General features: G+C 40.6%; 2 protein-coding genes across 3 annotated transcripts in view; both read right to left on the bottom strand.

Annotated features, from left to right (window-relative positions):
- Positions 1-15,423, bottom strand: part of Nell1 (neural EGFL like 1) — a gene marked incomplete at its 5' end in the record, with an annotated part of 791,721 nt that overhangs the window by 238,380 nt on the left and 537,918 nt on the right.
- On the bottom strand, positions 13,401-14,850 carry LOC102007889 (isocitrate dehydrogenase [NAD] subunit gamma, mitochondrial-like). The gene has a single exon (XM_005401726.1). It carries the CDS (start codon positions 14,764-14,766, stop codon positions 13,603-13,605), a length of 1,164 nt encoding a protein of 387 aa, XP_005401783.1. The 5' UTR covers positions 14,767-14,850; the 3' UTR covers positions 13,401-13,602.

Below are 15,423 nucleotides of genomic sequence, written 5' to 3'. Positions count from 1 at the left end.
TGTATTCCCAGGGGTTGTTCAAAGTTTGAATGATTCACACATGTCTGTGGGTGGGCATCTGCAGTCTGTGCATGGTGGGCCAATTGTATCATTGTTTCTCTGTGTCATGACAGGTCTCAGTGGAGCAGCAGCAGCCAGCCTAAGGGCCAGTGCGCAACAGTGCTCGCTGCCGCATGGCTCCCCATGTGCTGGGGGCCCTCCCTCCAGGGGCCTACGAGGCAGGAAGCTAGCCAGCCAGAAGACTGGTGCTCCCCGTCCGTGGCTCCCTGTGCGCCGGAAGCCCTCCTTCCAGGGGCCTATGAGGCAGAGAGTGGGCCGCCGGTCCAAAGACCGGCGCTCCCTGCCTGTGGCTCCCCGTGCACCTGGGGCCCTCCCTCTGGGGGCCTACGAGGCAGGAAGCTAGCCAGCTGGAAAACCAGCACTCCCCGCCCATGGCTCCCTGTGCACCCCATCCACCAGTTTCAAGAGCTGCTAGTCAATTGCAAAATTTATTAGCATCTCAGCTTCTTCAGCGATACAGTAACCGACATATATCTTACAGAATCAAAGATTAAGGAAGCAATGCCATGTATGGCAAATGTCCCAAAGATGGTTAACCATTGTTGTAAGCACCACTGAGGTAATATGAGTAATACAGAGTTAATTGCTGGAAAAAGCTCTTGATACAGATCTCATTCAGTAATTGTACATGAGCTGCATTAAGTCCCTATGCCTCCTCTTCCCCTGAGAAAGTGTTAGAAGTGTCCATGGAAAAGCCTCTATCATGCACCCAGAGAGGTCACGCGACTCTGCCTTCCTGACTCTCACTGTGCCTTGACGGTCCTCACGTACACAACAGCCAAAGTGATCCTCCCATCGGCAAAAACTGTTCCCTGTCACTCCCCACCTGAAACACACTCACTGCCTTGCACTGAAACACAAAACAAACCCAATGCCCCTCTGGCCTGCATCCTCCCTGACTTCACTGCCTTCCTTTTCCATCAAGTGGAGTCCTCAGTTTCAACTCTGAAGTTCCCTCCAGCCAGACCAGTCTTGTGCTTCTTCAAACACCCTTAACTCATCTCAGAGTCAGGGCGTTACTTCTGTCATTACTTCCGCTTGGACCAGACATTCACACCAACCTGATGGCACTTAGAGTTCCACATAGATGTCACCTCAGAGGAGCCCTCCCAGATCAGCCCAGTGGCCCACATCTCATCAGGTGCTCTCAGCCACAGGGACTATGCTATGCTTTGCTTTATTTCCTTTTCCTTTCCTCCTAGCTCCCGGTACATGACACAATATGCATTTCTTGTGTACATGCCCATTGTGTGTTTCCTCTCTGGGAAAATAAAAGTCATAGGAAGACAAGGTTTCCATCTGATTCATTACCAAAGTCCCTTTGCCCAGAGCAAGAGTTTAGGCATTACAGCCCACAGGCTTGTTTCTTTGTGGTGGATGAGCAAAGCTTGCCTTTTACAGTTTAAGTAGTGAAAAAAATTAAAGGAGGCACAGTATTGCATGACATGTAGAAATTATGTGAAACTTAAATTACAGCACCTCTAAATGAAGTCTCATAGAACACAGCCCCATTTAGTAGTCTATACATACAGTTTATGGCTCCTATTGCTTTGCTTTGCTTAGTACACGTTTGTAGTACACGATGTTTACATTCACCTTGAGGAGTGGGTGCACATACACAACACAGCTTATTCCCTTCTCCTTTCTACCTACTTCCCTCTCACCAGCTCTGAACGTCCTTCCCCATCTCTATACTTGTTAGAATCATTCTTATCTCATGTTTATGACACATAATGTTTGCACTCACTGAGGTTATTAGGTTCCTGTACATGGCAGATCTTTACCTACCTTCCCTCCCTTGCCTGTCCCCTCACTTTCCATCTCCTGGACCGCTTTCCATTCACAAGAGTTCTTCCCCCTTGTGTCCTTCTATCCATCCTTTATTATTTTCTTTGTACACTGTGTCACTCAAACGAATGATACCATATGGTATTTAAGCTTGTGTGACTGATTTATTTCATTCAACATTATATTTTCCAGATGCATCCATTTTACTACAGATGTCTGGAATTTGTCCTTCTTTATAGCTGAGTAGTATTTTATTATGCATAGGTAACACGTTTTCTTTATCCATTCATCTACTGATGGGTATACAGGCAGCTTCCAAGACTTACATATTATGAATTTTGCTGCTATAAACATTGCTTTGCACATATAACTGTAGTATGATGTCTTTAGTTTTCTAGAGTAGATACCTAGAAAAGGAATGTCAAGGTCATATGGAATTTCTCACTTCACTTCTCTGAGAATTCTGGTTGTACTAGTACTGATTGTACTAGTTTACATTCCATTAACAATGTAGGAAAATGTTCAACATCTCTGGCCATTAGAGTACTGCAAATTAAACTCACATTGAGGGTCCATCTTACACCAGAAAGAATGACAATTATCAAGAAGTCAAAGAATAACAAATGTTGATATGGCTGTGGTGAAGGACAATTCCAGGTGTTTTAAAGCCACAGAGTTGAGAAGCTGCAGTAGAGACCATATGGTGTACAAACTACAAATCTTAAGAAGTTTTCTATCTGACCCTTTACACACACACACACATAATGCTCACCCGGACCTCACACTTAAGAGAGGTAATAAATTTTCCAACGAATGTTTTGGAATAAATACCCAATGGTGGAATTACTTGGGACCCAGGCATAGGAAATGTCTGATCAGGAATACTGTTCCCCACTAAAAGCCAATTAAGTATAAGTTTTTGGCTAAGTGCTTGGAAGTCCTCCAGATTCCTTACTCTGCTCCAAAAGCACCATCTTTCTGTGAGAAACAGAAGGCAATGTCGGCATTCTCATCAACTGTTCTAATTGATCCACATGCAGGGGAAAGCTAAATGAATAGGACTGGAGATGCTGGAAAAATTAAACACAGATTTCTTAATAAAGCTGAAAATAGCTTATTAAGCTATTAATACTCTCCTGGCATCCCAAGGCATGTTTATTTCTGTTTAAATACATGACTTGCCATAGACTGTTATCAGCTCAGCAGGGATCCTGGGAGAGAAGTACTTTCCTCCTCCTGTGCATTTTAAGCTCTCTTTCACTGAAATTCCACTGGAGACTGTTAAAAGCCTCTGACAATCTGGATAAAAACGATAACCATGGTCAAGTAATGCTAATCTCTTCAGCTGTTCATATTTGGAGTTCTCCAAAGAGATAGGACATAACTTCATAGACAAAGATAAAGGGTTTGACAGTCCTTTTGGGGAGAGGCAGCTTTCTGGGTAAATAAGAGGAAGCGTAATTGGGTCGTTTTCCTTAGAAGTGCTGCTCCTGTTGCTGTTTCTTTCCTTGAACTCGGGCACCTTGGTGAATGAGTTGTCCATTTCTTAATGGCACCCTGTGACCCCAAAGGCAAGCATTCTGTGTCTCAGGACAATGAGCAGGAGATTATGCTACTGAAGTAGAAGATGAGGGAGGAGGGCCATAAATAAGATTTCAACTGAAGTTCCATGCCCATTTCCAAAAGAAGGGAGAGATCAGAGCAGAACGAGATCAGGTAGCTGAGCCCAAACAAGGGAAGGTGATATCTGAAGAGGTGAAGGAAAAAAGAGTTGTACTGCAAAGAACAAAATCATGAAATATCATTGTGGAGAAAGCGACGTTGAAAGAGAGATGTGCAAAAGTAAAGAAAAGCTTTACAAGTAATTCAAGGAAGAAAATAAATCCTCCTAATCCCAAGAATGAGAGTTAACTATGATGAGGTGTCTCAAGGGTTAACCAATCAATGTAGAATTGATCACCGAAAAATATATAAAATCAAGTGTTCACCTTAAATCATGAAAATTTCAACTTATGCATAAAGTTGGGTAGGTAAAATTGGTTCCACAACAGTTATGGTGTGTAAAATATGAAATGATGGAAGAAAAAGGAAACATTTTTAATCCTAGGTAGTCGCAGACCTTAGCCACCCTTCCAACTCTCAGGACCTTGGTACTAATCCAGAATGCCTTTCCTTCCCTCCCTGCCATACTCCCCCACCCCTCCTCCTTTTTCCTAAATGAGTTTCCAGTTAACTTCCTGGGTGGATTTCTCTGATTTCTCTTCCCTTCTTCTCTTGCCTTCTAGCACCTTGCTTTCACCTACATTACAATACTTATCACATTATTATTCATCTTGGAATTATGGTCAATTCCCTCCGCTCTGTCTTCTGAAAGAAAGCACATGGATTTTCAAAGCTATATCTTCCACCTTGGCACAGTTTGTGACTCAGCACAAGTACTCGACTCAGCAGACCGCACAGAGGATGGAAAAGCAAGTGAACGAGTGAAAGAGTCAATGGATGAGGTCACTGTGTAGACAAAGATCTTTCTGTGGCAAGAGTAAAAATGGGACCAAAAATCACTTAATTCCATCACAGCCTGAAAACTTTGCAAAACATCAATCCTAGAGACTTAGGCTGAAAAACAGTTTGCTTTATAAATTAGGTTTCCCAACATTTTTTGGAAGCTGGTGTAAAGTTAATTTTTTAATTTACATATTTTAGGAATTTGAAAGGTCAAAACTAGATGAAGCACCGCAGGTTTTCTACCCATGACCTTAAATAGTTAAATATAACTTCTTTTGAAATTCCTTCATATTTGGTTCTGTAATATTATCTATATAATTTGAAATCTTTATTCTTATATTGCTACTGCAGGTTTCTGTACAGTCATTTTCCTTTCTTTCTTTTTCCCACACAATATTATCCCTAGGAGATTATATAAATGCTTAATAGAAAAAAACTCCAAATATAGATAAAATGATTCCTTTTTTACTCATAACAGTTTTTAAAAAGGGAAATCATTCAAGGAAAGGTAGAATATTTTGAGGGATAAATTAATAAACAGATCCGTTTGTGAAATGATTTGGTTATATAGCTATGAGATATGATTAACAACTATGATGAGTGTTTAAATTTTGAAAATTAATTATACTAAAAGACACGCTGCCATTAATCTATCTCAAAATAGCCCTGTCCTTTGAACATGCTTATCCTTTTGTTTTTGTCACTCTCTAAAGCAATTTTGGGAGCTGGCTTTTTGAGTGCCTAGTTTCTCTGTGGTGGCTGCTTTGATGTCCTGAATGGATTCAAAACATTTACCTCTCACAGTTATTTTGACTTTGAGGAAGAGGCAGAAGTCACATAGTGCCGCCTTTGGTGAATAAAATGGCTGAGAATACACAGTAATATTTGTATGAGCCTCCGGCAGCAGCATTCACCATAGTTTTAATCATACTGCATAAAGACACTCACAAAAAAGAAATTCCAGAATTGCTCCAAAATGTGGAAAGAAAAAAAAATGTGGTAAGAATGATGGAATAAGTTTGTTCAAGGTGAGGAGAAGTATTCTGAGGGGGTTTTATTGCAATGTGTGTTTCAGTGTAATTTTTAAAAATTTGGGCACACACCTTATTTTTTATCATCCTCTGTATGTTCTACTTGATCTATGAATTTGATTATTATACAAAGTATATATATATATATATATATATGAAATTAATAGACTATGTTAGATAATACATTATTTCAGGAAAATTGCTTCTTTGAATATGAGATCATTAAATAATTTCATTTAATCTCCACACATGAATCTTGACCTCAACATCTTTCCAACCTAGAATCACTTTTCCAGTTCTCTGGTTTGTGATCTGTCATCATCTCATCTAAGCAGCTTAAAATAAAGCAAACTTTGAATCTGTGTTTCTTGGCATTTCAAAGAAAGTTACAGGAACCTAAATGTATCATGTTACGGCTATTTCTTTCTATAGTTGTCTAATTATTATATGAATTTGTGATATCTATTATATGATCAAAAATCAACCTTTGACTTTTTTGACATATCTAAGCCTTTGCATTTTCCAGAATAATAGAGTTATAATTGATAAGTTATATTTGTCTATACTTACAGCTTAACTTGATGATTTGGGAATAATCATCACAATCAGGCTAATTAAATGACACACAGTGCTTGCAACTGTGAAATCCCACTTCCCCAAATAATTACTAATTCATTGTTGTAGGTATTTTTGTGTATTCTTAAAATTAGTTGTCCAGATAATCTCTATGAAAATATGAAGCCAGCATGACGTATGTCATTTTCTACCTGTCTTAGTTACTTTTCTCTCATTGCTGAGACAAAATACCCAACATCCAAAATGAAGGAAGGAAAGGTTTATTTAGCTTACAGTTTGTGGAGGTTTCAGTCCATACTTGGCTGGCTCTGAGGCAGAAGATAACAAAACAACAAGAGCAAGCGGGGAATGGCAGCCGAACAGCAAACAGGCAGAGCAAAAGGGAGGAATGGCGGCAAGCAGCTTCTTTCCCTGCCTTACTTTGTAAACAGGCTACCCCCACCTAAGGGGTGTGTAGCTCTCACATAATCTCCATGCCCTCCTCTTCCACAGGCTCAGGATGTATACAAAATAAGCACCCTGGCTTCCTGCTGAGTCACTTAGCCAAGTCTCGAGACTCCCCAAGTTGACACAATGTATCAACCATAACACTACCCTAAATAATTTCTTCTTCAAAGTTATAGAACTGAGAGATCAGGTACAATGAAAATGTGTACAAAGATTTGAATTTGAGGCATTTCCCTTTCTCTAAAAAACAGGCAAGACCACCTTTATATTTGGATATATATGAAATGGTACCTCTCTCATCACAATATCTAATCATTTACATGCATTTTGTATAAGCGAAGATTGTCATCAACTGTAGCAAACCAGATGCTCAGGCTGGTCAGAGTCCAGACTAGAGTTGCCAGCAGTAGACAGTGTTTTTAGTCAGATTGTGTTGATTTCCCCCGACCTCCGGTACCGGGAATCAAACTCATGACCTCGGGCTTGCCAGGCAGGCACTGTGCCACTGAACTAAATCCCTGGCCCTGACTGTGCTGATTTTTGAGCATTTGGAAAATTGATAAGAAGACATTTCATTTTAATTGGTTTTGTGAAGCTCAGCCATTTCCTCACACATTTTTCTGTTTTCCTTGCTGTTCTTGGCACAATCACAAATGCTTATACATAGCTTCCCATAACAGAGTAAGCAACTTCATTTTGATGTGAAGAACACTTTGCCAGGTTGAGTTGCAATGTTACACAAGTTGTCAGGGAGCTCCAAGGACCAAATACCTCCCCTCAGAAATGCTTCATGGTAATCAGCTTCCTGCAGAAGTTATGCAGATGTCCAAGTGAGCCTTTAGTACTTCTCTCAGGAATTTTGCTATTGGTGTAAAGATCTGGAGCTGTATACATTTCTTCAAAGTCCTCTTAGTTGCAAAATTCAGTATTTCCTTGATGTCCACTCCATACGATTATTTTAACAATTCTATGGTTTCAATAGCACATCACTTCTGTTCTAAAATTTCTCTTTTCAGGTCTGTCACTACCCTAAAAGAAAAATTGACTATTTAACTTGCTATTTGTGAAATGTCACCTCTTTTCAATATCTGATGCTTAACTGAGACACCAAACAGGCTCATATTTGTATATTCTGACTTCTTGGTGCTGTGATATCTAGGTAACCCCACAAAACTGAGAAGCAGTTTCTTTAGTAGTGAATAAACACAGGTGCTCATAGTTGGGCTTTGATTCTGGCTCCATGTTTACTATGTGATTAATCTTGACAAAGTCCACTGAATTTTTCTGTATTTACTCAATGCATGAGTTGATGTGAGGATTAAATTTTATAGATATATACAAAATTTTATATCTATTTATATATAATATATATTTATATACTTATAAATATATATTTTATATAAATATATAATATATAGTATTATAATATATAATATTATATATATGTAAAATCAGGACAGTACTTTACACATAGTAATTTGAAAAAGCATCAGCCATTTACCTATAGGTTACATTAGAAAAGAGCTGTAGCCCAGTGAAAAGAAGACATCATCAGGAATTAGAAGGTACGAACCCTTACCTGCTCAGCTGCTCATCCTGGTTTTGGAATCAGAGGTTTGGGTGTGCATCCTGGCTTAAGTGCATCCTAGCTATGAGATTGAAGCCATTCACTTTGCCTTCCTGCGGTACCACTTCTGCAAAACTTCACTCACTTGATCTTTCTTTAGTTCGATGCATTTGTAGGGTTATTTTCATGAGAAACATTGCTCTACAGCTGAAACCCAGGCCATTTTCACACAAAAGTATGACAAGGTCACAGGGTGCAAAGGTCCATGCTTCCAAAAACGCCCACAACCATTTAAGCACTGGCCTCTGAAGCCAGTGGCTTCAGTGTAACCTCACCCAGATTCACCACCTGTTAGTTCTGAGACTGCAGGCAAATTTCTTACCATCACTCCCCTCAGCTTTTTGCTCTGTGAGATGAAGATTGCTACAATAACCATTTAACAGAGTTAATGCTGAGAGCTAAAAAAAAATTAATAATTGGAAAGCATGTGAAACAACGTAAGGTACATAATAAACACAATAAATCATATTATTACTAGTATTCCTATTCTACTTGATGTTTAACTACCAAATTGAACCAACTATACAAGCATTGTACTATAGTGCAAAGCCCAGAACAGTGGTTTAACTATGCTTCATAACCTCAAAGACTGTATGATTTGTTACAGTTAAATTCAAGTAGATGAAAAATTCACAGACGAGAAAATGTGAAATGAAGGAGGTCAAATTTGAGGCTGGGTAGACAACCTTCTAAGTAATCCTTGGCAAGGTATAAGCATGGAAGAAATGAGACAGAATGAGGGGAATCAACATATAAGATATGTTATGGGGCGGAATCAACAGAAAGTCAAGCTAGATAAGATGCAAGGGGGAAACGACGAGGGCGGTAACAGATGCCATTGACCAAGCATTTCCTAAAGGACAGGCGCTGCGGAAAGAGTTCTAAATATATTCTCATGGTGGGAGATCGTGCTTCCCAAAGGGCACAGTACTGTTTCTGATTCCTTAGTCCGCTTTGCAGTGTGAGCTCCTTGCTCTCTCATGGAAAGCGGGTGTACATTCTCTCTCATTCAGTCTGCTCTGCCCCACTGCCTACATCACCAATGGAATGCGGTACAAATGCTCCTGAGCAACTTACAAAGCCAGGCTGTAAGAGATCTACATTCTTGCTCTTTGCTCCTTGAAACCAGGTATCATGCTGCAAAGATGCTGAAACAGCCTCATCAGAGGGCCACACAGAGAAAAGCTGAGGCTCCATGTGGACAGCCATTCCCGTGTGAGCACAGCTATTGGGACCTGTCAGCCATCCCAACACCCCCACTAGCAACAACTGCCTGCTTAATCCACAGAATCATGACCATTAACCACTTCTTCTAAACCACTAAATTTTGGGGTGCTTTATCATGCAGTAATAAGCAAAGCAACTTTATGTGACATTTACAGTGATCCTATGAAGGTGGACATTTACATTGAGAATACTGCACACCAGCGAAGTTATGCAACTTATCAAGTATACACAGCTCTTTGTGGCAGAGCTGGGATGAGTTCAGCTATGGCATTTGAGTGACTGAGTGATTTACAATGCTGTAGCCAGAACAGCCTTACTGAGAAAGAATTAATCAAGGGAAAAATCAGACAACTTGTGTCTCCTATTCTTTGTAACACCAGAACCATAAGCAAAGCCGAGAAAATTGATAAATGTGGCACAGATGAAATTACCCAATAAATGGACTACAGAAGTCTTTGCAGGAAATGCTAACAGCCTGTCCACCACCTGTTTTATTGCCAGGAGGGCTTTGGTATTCTTTAGAGAAGACAGGAGGACTTTTGCAAGCAATTAGACGCGGTGGCAAACTTTTGGCCCATGCGTCACAGTCGGCACGTACAGCCATCTCTGTTGGCAGGCAAGCCAAGCCCTCCCAGCATCGCTCCAGCAGCTGAGCACCAAACAGTAGCACACAGAGAAAGGAGCAGCAGTGCCAGGTGATGACATCACACACCATAACTCATTCGCATAATTGCACTGCTGGCACTTTGTGATACATCCATGGGTTGTGGATGCAGTTTGGGCACTAGGTCTCTAAAAGGTCTGCCGTCACTGGATTACAGCTTTATTTCTCCCCCTCCTAAACTCCTAACAGTGGCTGTCAGCCCTTCTTTCCTTCATCTTCCAGGTGAAGGGGTCCTTTAAGGAGATCTCGTCTTTCTTCACCCTTCCTTTCTTCCTTTATTCTTCCCTCCTTCCTTCCTCCCCTGCCCGCTCCCTCCCTTCTTTTTGTATTTTAAGTATAGATGAAGACCTGTCCCTGTCCTAGGTTCTGAGGCTCTAGTGATAAATGAATCTACCACCCCTCTTGCCAAGGAGAGCACTGCACAGTGCTGTGTGCGCTCAGTGGACTTTCTTTAAAGGACAAAGGGAAGCCCTCAGATGAGGGATTTTAAGTAGGGAAGTGGCAGGATTTCATTTACTGTCAGAAAGAAAATGCTGTGTACCTTGCAGGAAATATACTGAAGGCCACTAAACTAGAGACAGGACATAAGTTAGCAGGACATAGTCACAGTAAGAGAAACAGGAAGTTTCTAATGTGAGGGAGGTTACTGACAAAGGAGGTACTGGGGGAAAACAGGGAGGTTGCTAGATTCAAGAAATAAAAAGGAGAGAGAATAAAGACACTTAATGGATATGATACTTTTCTCCCTAGTGGGAAGTTGGCTAGAACTGAGCTGCAGATACACTGCAGAGTTCTCCATCTTTCTCTTCTGACACTGTCTTTCCTTCCACAGCTAGAGTGCTATGCATGGACCGGCACAGGTTCTAAGACACACTTCAACCTGAAGACCACAAGAGGTGTAATTTCAGGGCTCCAAAAAATCGTAAGCTGGATGAACACTTTAAAAGTTACCACCGTCCTTGCATTGCCACTGTCTTCGTAATTCATTACCCCCGCTCAGACAATATTCAGTTAATCCTTTTCATCAGCACCTGAACAAACCATCTCAGAGATGACGGGTATTCATTCTCATCATTATTCACCATAAAACAACCTTGTTTGTGGCATTTAGTTCCCAACTGAAAAGGTAGTTTGGTGGTTCACGTCTACTTTTACTGAATTTCCACTGATGAAGGCACACACTTACAAGGGGGGAAAGCGGACAAAAAGAAGTGAGTACACCTTTTTATTACTTTAAAGAAACAATAACAGTAACAACAAAAGATACGACCTTCAAAACAAGGTGATAGGAAATTAACAACGCTTATTATATTGCATATCGTCAAAGTAGTTGCTCAGATTACCAGGTACAGTCATGCAAAATTGATCAAACAATATAAGCATTAAAAGTTCTTCTCAATGAGCTAATAGAAATTAGCAATAGAATTATCTTAGCTATCGTGTGTGTGTGTGTATATATATATATATATATATATATATATAAAACTGAAAGAGTAAATAAGATCCGAAAGGTACAATAGATACAGTGAAAGGGAAAGAAACTGCTCAAAAGGAAAAAAACAAATGGGTTGGGGGGAAGAGAAGCAAGGAAATGACTGCTCTTGAAAAGAACAGACACACAAGATGGCCTCATACCTCAGCTAAACACAGTAATTTCAAAATATACCAACCATTCACCTTGTCATACCCACAATGCTAATAAACTCATTTGCTTTATCTCTCTCAATCTTCCATACAACCCTGTGAAATAATATCAATTATCATCTCACTTTAGACTGAAGAAAAGTGAGGCAGGATTAGGCACAGCATTTATTTTTCATTAAATCGACAAACATACCTTGCTTATGTTTTATGTACCAGTCATTCTCCTCCTAAGGACTATGAAGGACAACAACAGGAAAAATACATGACTCATAGTTTAGCGGTGTGTCTAACAATGGAAGTGGAAAATTCCACTATGGAACACAAGGAGCCACGCAGAAGTCTGATCCAAGAACTTTTCCTTTTCTGTGGGGGTGGTGCGACATTTTTAACAGAAAAAGAAACTTTAGCCGAAATGAACCATAAATTCCCATTGTTAAATAGAAGCTGACAGCTGAGCCACCTTCTGTGGTTGTGCCATAAATAAATTTCCTTAGTCATGAGGGAAAGAATTACAGAGCAGGTAGTGTGAGTTAAGGTTGTATAGATTAGTGTGGCCTTCAGGGAAGCGGGACTTCGGGCTACAACACACTCCTAATCTGTTTGTCAAACCACACCAAAAATTCAGGTCTCCATCAGCTCAAGGTGGGGGCTACATGGGTTGGTGAAATCCCTCCTTGCTGACGGCTGTCTAGCTGTCCAATAAATGAGATTATAATGATGATTTTATTATTGATTCTTTCCTGCTTCTCTTATTTTTCTAAAGACCTCTAGATAGGGTGAATATGGTCACTACCTCCTCAAACTAGACCCTTTCCAACTAGCTTTTGGATTTCCAAACCCTGGCCCCAACTTCCTATATAATTAGCATAGATGAACTCAAGATAATCAGACTAAGTTAGGACTCTGTGGAGACTACAGCAACCTTTTATGGTCCAAGAAAAACATCTTCAGCTCCTAATACATGAATCATGGTGAGATCCAAAGATCACAGGTGAGATAGCAGATTTCCAAAACATAGAATTCACTGCTTTCCTCCACCTTACTTCTATCTGCAGGCTAATCCTCCTGAGAAAACCACTGTAAGATTTTATAATCATTACTTTTTTAGCTTTTTGAGCAACAAAAATTCCAAGTAATATAATTATTTTTGTTTCCCAGTGAAGACCCTAAAAACAATGTAAATTCAATATGATAACATGATGGCAAATGTTCACATTAGATTATAGCATTTTGTTTTTCACATTCCTTCACATTCTTTCTTTCAAACTGTGAACCTTAAGCAGCTGTCAAAGCACCGAACATGAGGTTTAAAATCCAGTGTTTTATTTGTACAAGAAATCGTGGTCCAGCTGTAAAGAGATTTGATTCCTACACATCTGAGCCCAGATCAAAGAACTTCAAGAATTCCTCCTCCAGGATAATTACAGTGCCCGGGAATTTTTGTATGTGAAAACAAACTCCAGAAAAATTTCTAACAAAAAGCTCCTAAACAACACTAGGGATGGAATACTAGTGGGAGGAAGAGAAGCAGTCTGTGATAGCTCAGCTTTGTGCTTCCTTATTTACTAATAAAGTTGCAGTGTATGTGTTGTAAGCAGGATGTAGTGCACTAATTCATTCATTAAGAACATCTAGAGAAAAGACAGACTGTCTGTGTGCTGGCTCTGCTGAATTTTAACCACTGGGGTATCTGTGTGCCAAGCTCTGGAGAAGCCCTTTTGCTCCACAAACAGCTCTGATTTAGTCAGTGTGTCGTATCATAGGAAGGTGAGAATTGTGGATTAGAAAAGAGAAGAATGCCCTCAATTTACTTACAATGCAATACATTTGGTTAATTTAAGTCAGCAGTATTTATGACATTTTAATTTAATGGAAAAAGAACAGTCTTGGTTCACCTGCACCTGCTGCACCAGAGAAGATAACTTGTTTTGGAGTCCATGTTAGCCAAGCTGGTAGGATTTTTGAGGATGGGTGGAGAAGGAAACAGGACAGAAAGGACTTGGGGTGATACTGGCTTCCATGGCACTGGTCATTTAATTGGCATTTCGGATGTGGTCCATAATATACTGAATTATTTCCACGGTGGTACCCTGGCCTCCAATGTCTGGTGTTTGAATACTTTTATTTCCTAAGGATGCCAAGACTGCAGTACGAATCGCTTTGGCGTGGGAGTGTAGTTTGAGGTAATCCAGCATAATGCAACTTGCTAGCAGCATGGCGGTAGGATTGGCCCTGTTCTTATCCTTTGGATCGTTGTTTAACTGCCTTGAGGCGGTCTCAAACACTGCATATAAGCTGCCATAGTTGGCTGCAGGTACAAGGCCCGACCCGCCAACCAACCCTGTGCAGATACTGGTGACAATGTTGCCATAAAGATTGGGCATCACCATGACGTCAAACTGTTGAGGCCAGGACACCAGCTGCATCGTAGCATTGTCCACGACCATGCTGTCTAAGGTGATGTGGGGGTAGCGCGACGCCACCTCCTGACAGCACTGGAGAAAGAGGCCATCTCCTAGCTTCATGATGTTGGCCTTGTGCACAGCTGTCACTTTTTTGCGCCCCATCTTCTGGGCCAGCTGGAAGGCATATTCAGCAATGCGCAAAGACTTTGCCTTCGTAACAATCTTTAGGCTCTCGATCACTCCTTTCACACTTTCATGCTCCAGGTTGCTGTACTCACCCTCTGTGTTCTCCCGAATCACCAAGATGTCTATGTCCTGGTGGCGAGTGTCCACATTGGGCAGGTTCTTAAAGTGGGTGACATTGGCATAGAGATCCAGGGTGGTACGCAATATGTTGCTGTAAGACTTGTGAGAAGGTGGCTGGGTGTGGTCGGTTTTAATGCTGCCCTTTAAAGCCACAGAGTTTCGACGCACTGCCATGATGGCATTGTGAATCTCCTCCTCGCTAGATGTGGTGGTCACCCGCACCTCCTCAAAGTCTACGGGCACGCACGCACAGCGGAACACGGTCTTCACATGCACCATTAGTTCAGGTCCAATGTCATCTCCAGGAATTATGGTCACTGTGTGCCGTCCGCCGTACTTGGCTGGTGGAGGGATTCTGTGATAAAAACGGGTGTTCCTCAATGAGATCGCAGGGCCAAGAAAAATTTCCCAAGAATGGCCAAGAATGGTAGGATGGAAAATTGCCTTCATAGAGCAACTGGCAGTTGTCAGCAGCTTCAGTGCCATGGTTATTAAGTTGAGATTTATTCAAAATCTCATGAGAAAATATGTGCTCCTCTCCTTGAACAGAACTGGTTTCCTCTGGTGGAATTCTTGATCCATAATTCTTGTGTAGGTCACAATTCTCTCCATGCTTGCATTCTATGTTTAACAGGCATTCTAATGCAGAGAACTAAATGGTAGACGTGATGTGTTATACAGTAAAAAGGACAAATATTTTAGAGTTGGTTAATTCATTAGGTACATTCAATGTGCTAAGCTTTGTATAATAAGTTTTTTAAAAATACACACCTTATATTGAATGTAGTTCTAGAAGCCATAGACATTGATAATATGTCCCACCCCAATATAAGCAAAAACTTCCCCACCATCAAAATCCTGCAAGACAGGGCCAGGGATATAGCTCAGCAGCACAAGCACCTGCATGCCAAGTGCAAGGTCTTGAGTTTGATCCCCAATACCAAAAAAAAAAAAGAAAAAAGAAAGAAAAAAAATCCTGCAAGACAGTGTACATTTGCTATAAATGAATCAACACTGACACATTACTGTTCAGGGTCCATGGTTTACATTAGCTTTCACTTTTAATATTATTCATTCCATAAATTTAGACAAATGTATGACATGTGTCCATCATTAGAGTATTACAGACTATTTTCTCTCTCT

This window comes from Chinchilla lanigera, unplaced genomic scaffold, assembly GCF_000276665.1.
Source record: "Chinchilla lanigera isolate Chin_1 unplaced genomic scaffold, ChiLan1.0 scaffold00075, whole genome shotgun sequence".
NCBI lineage: Eukaryota > Metazoa > Chordata > Mammalia > Rodentia > Chinchillidae > Chinchilla > Chinchilla lanigera.
Note: the sequence above shows the minus strand (reverse complement) of the source record. Positions and strands in the feature narration are given on the sequence as shown.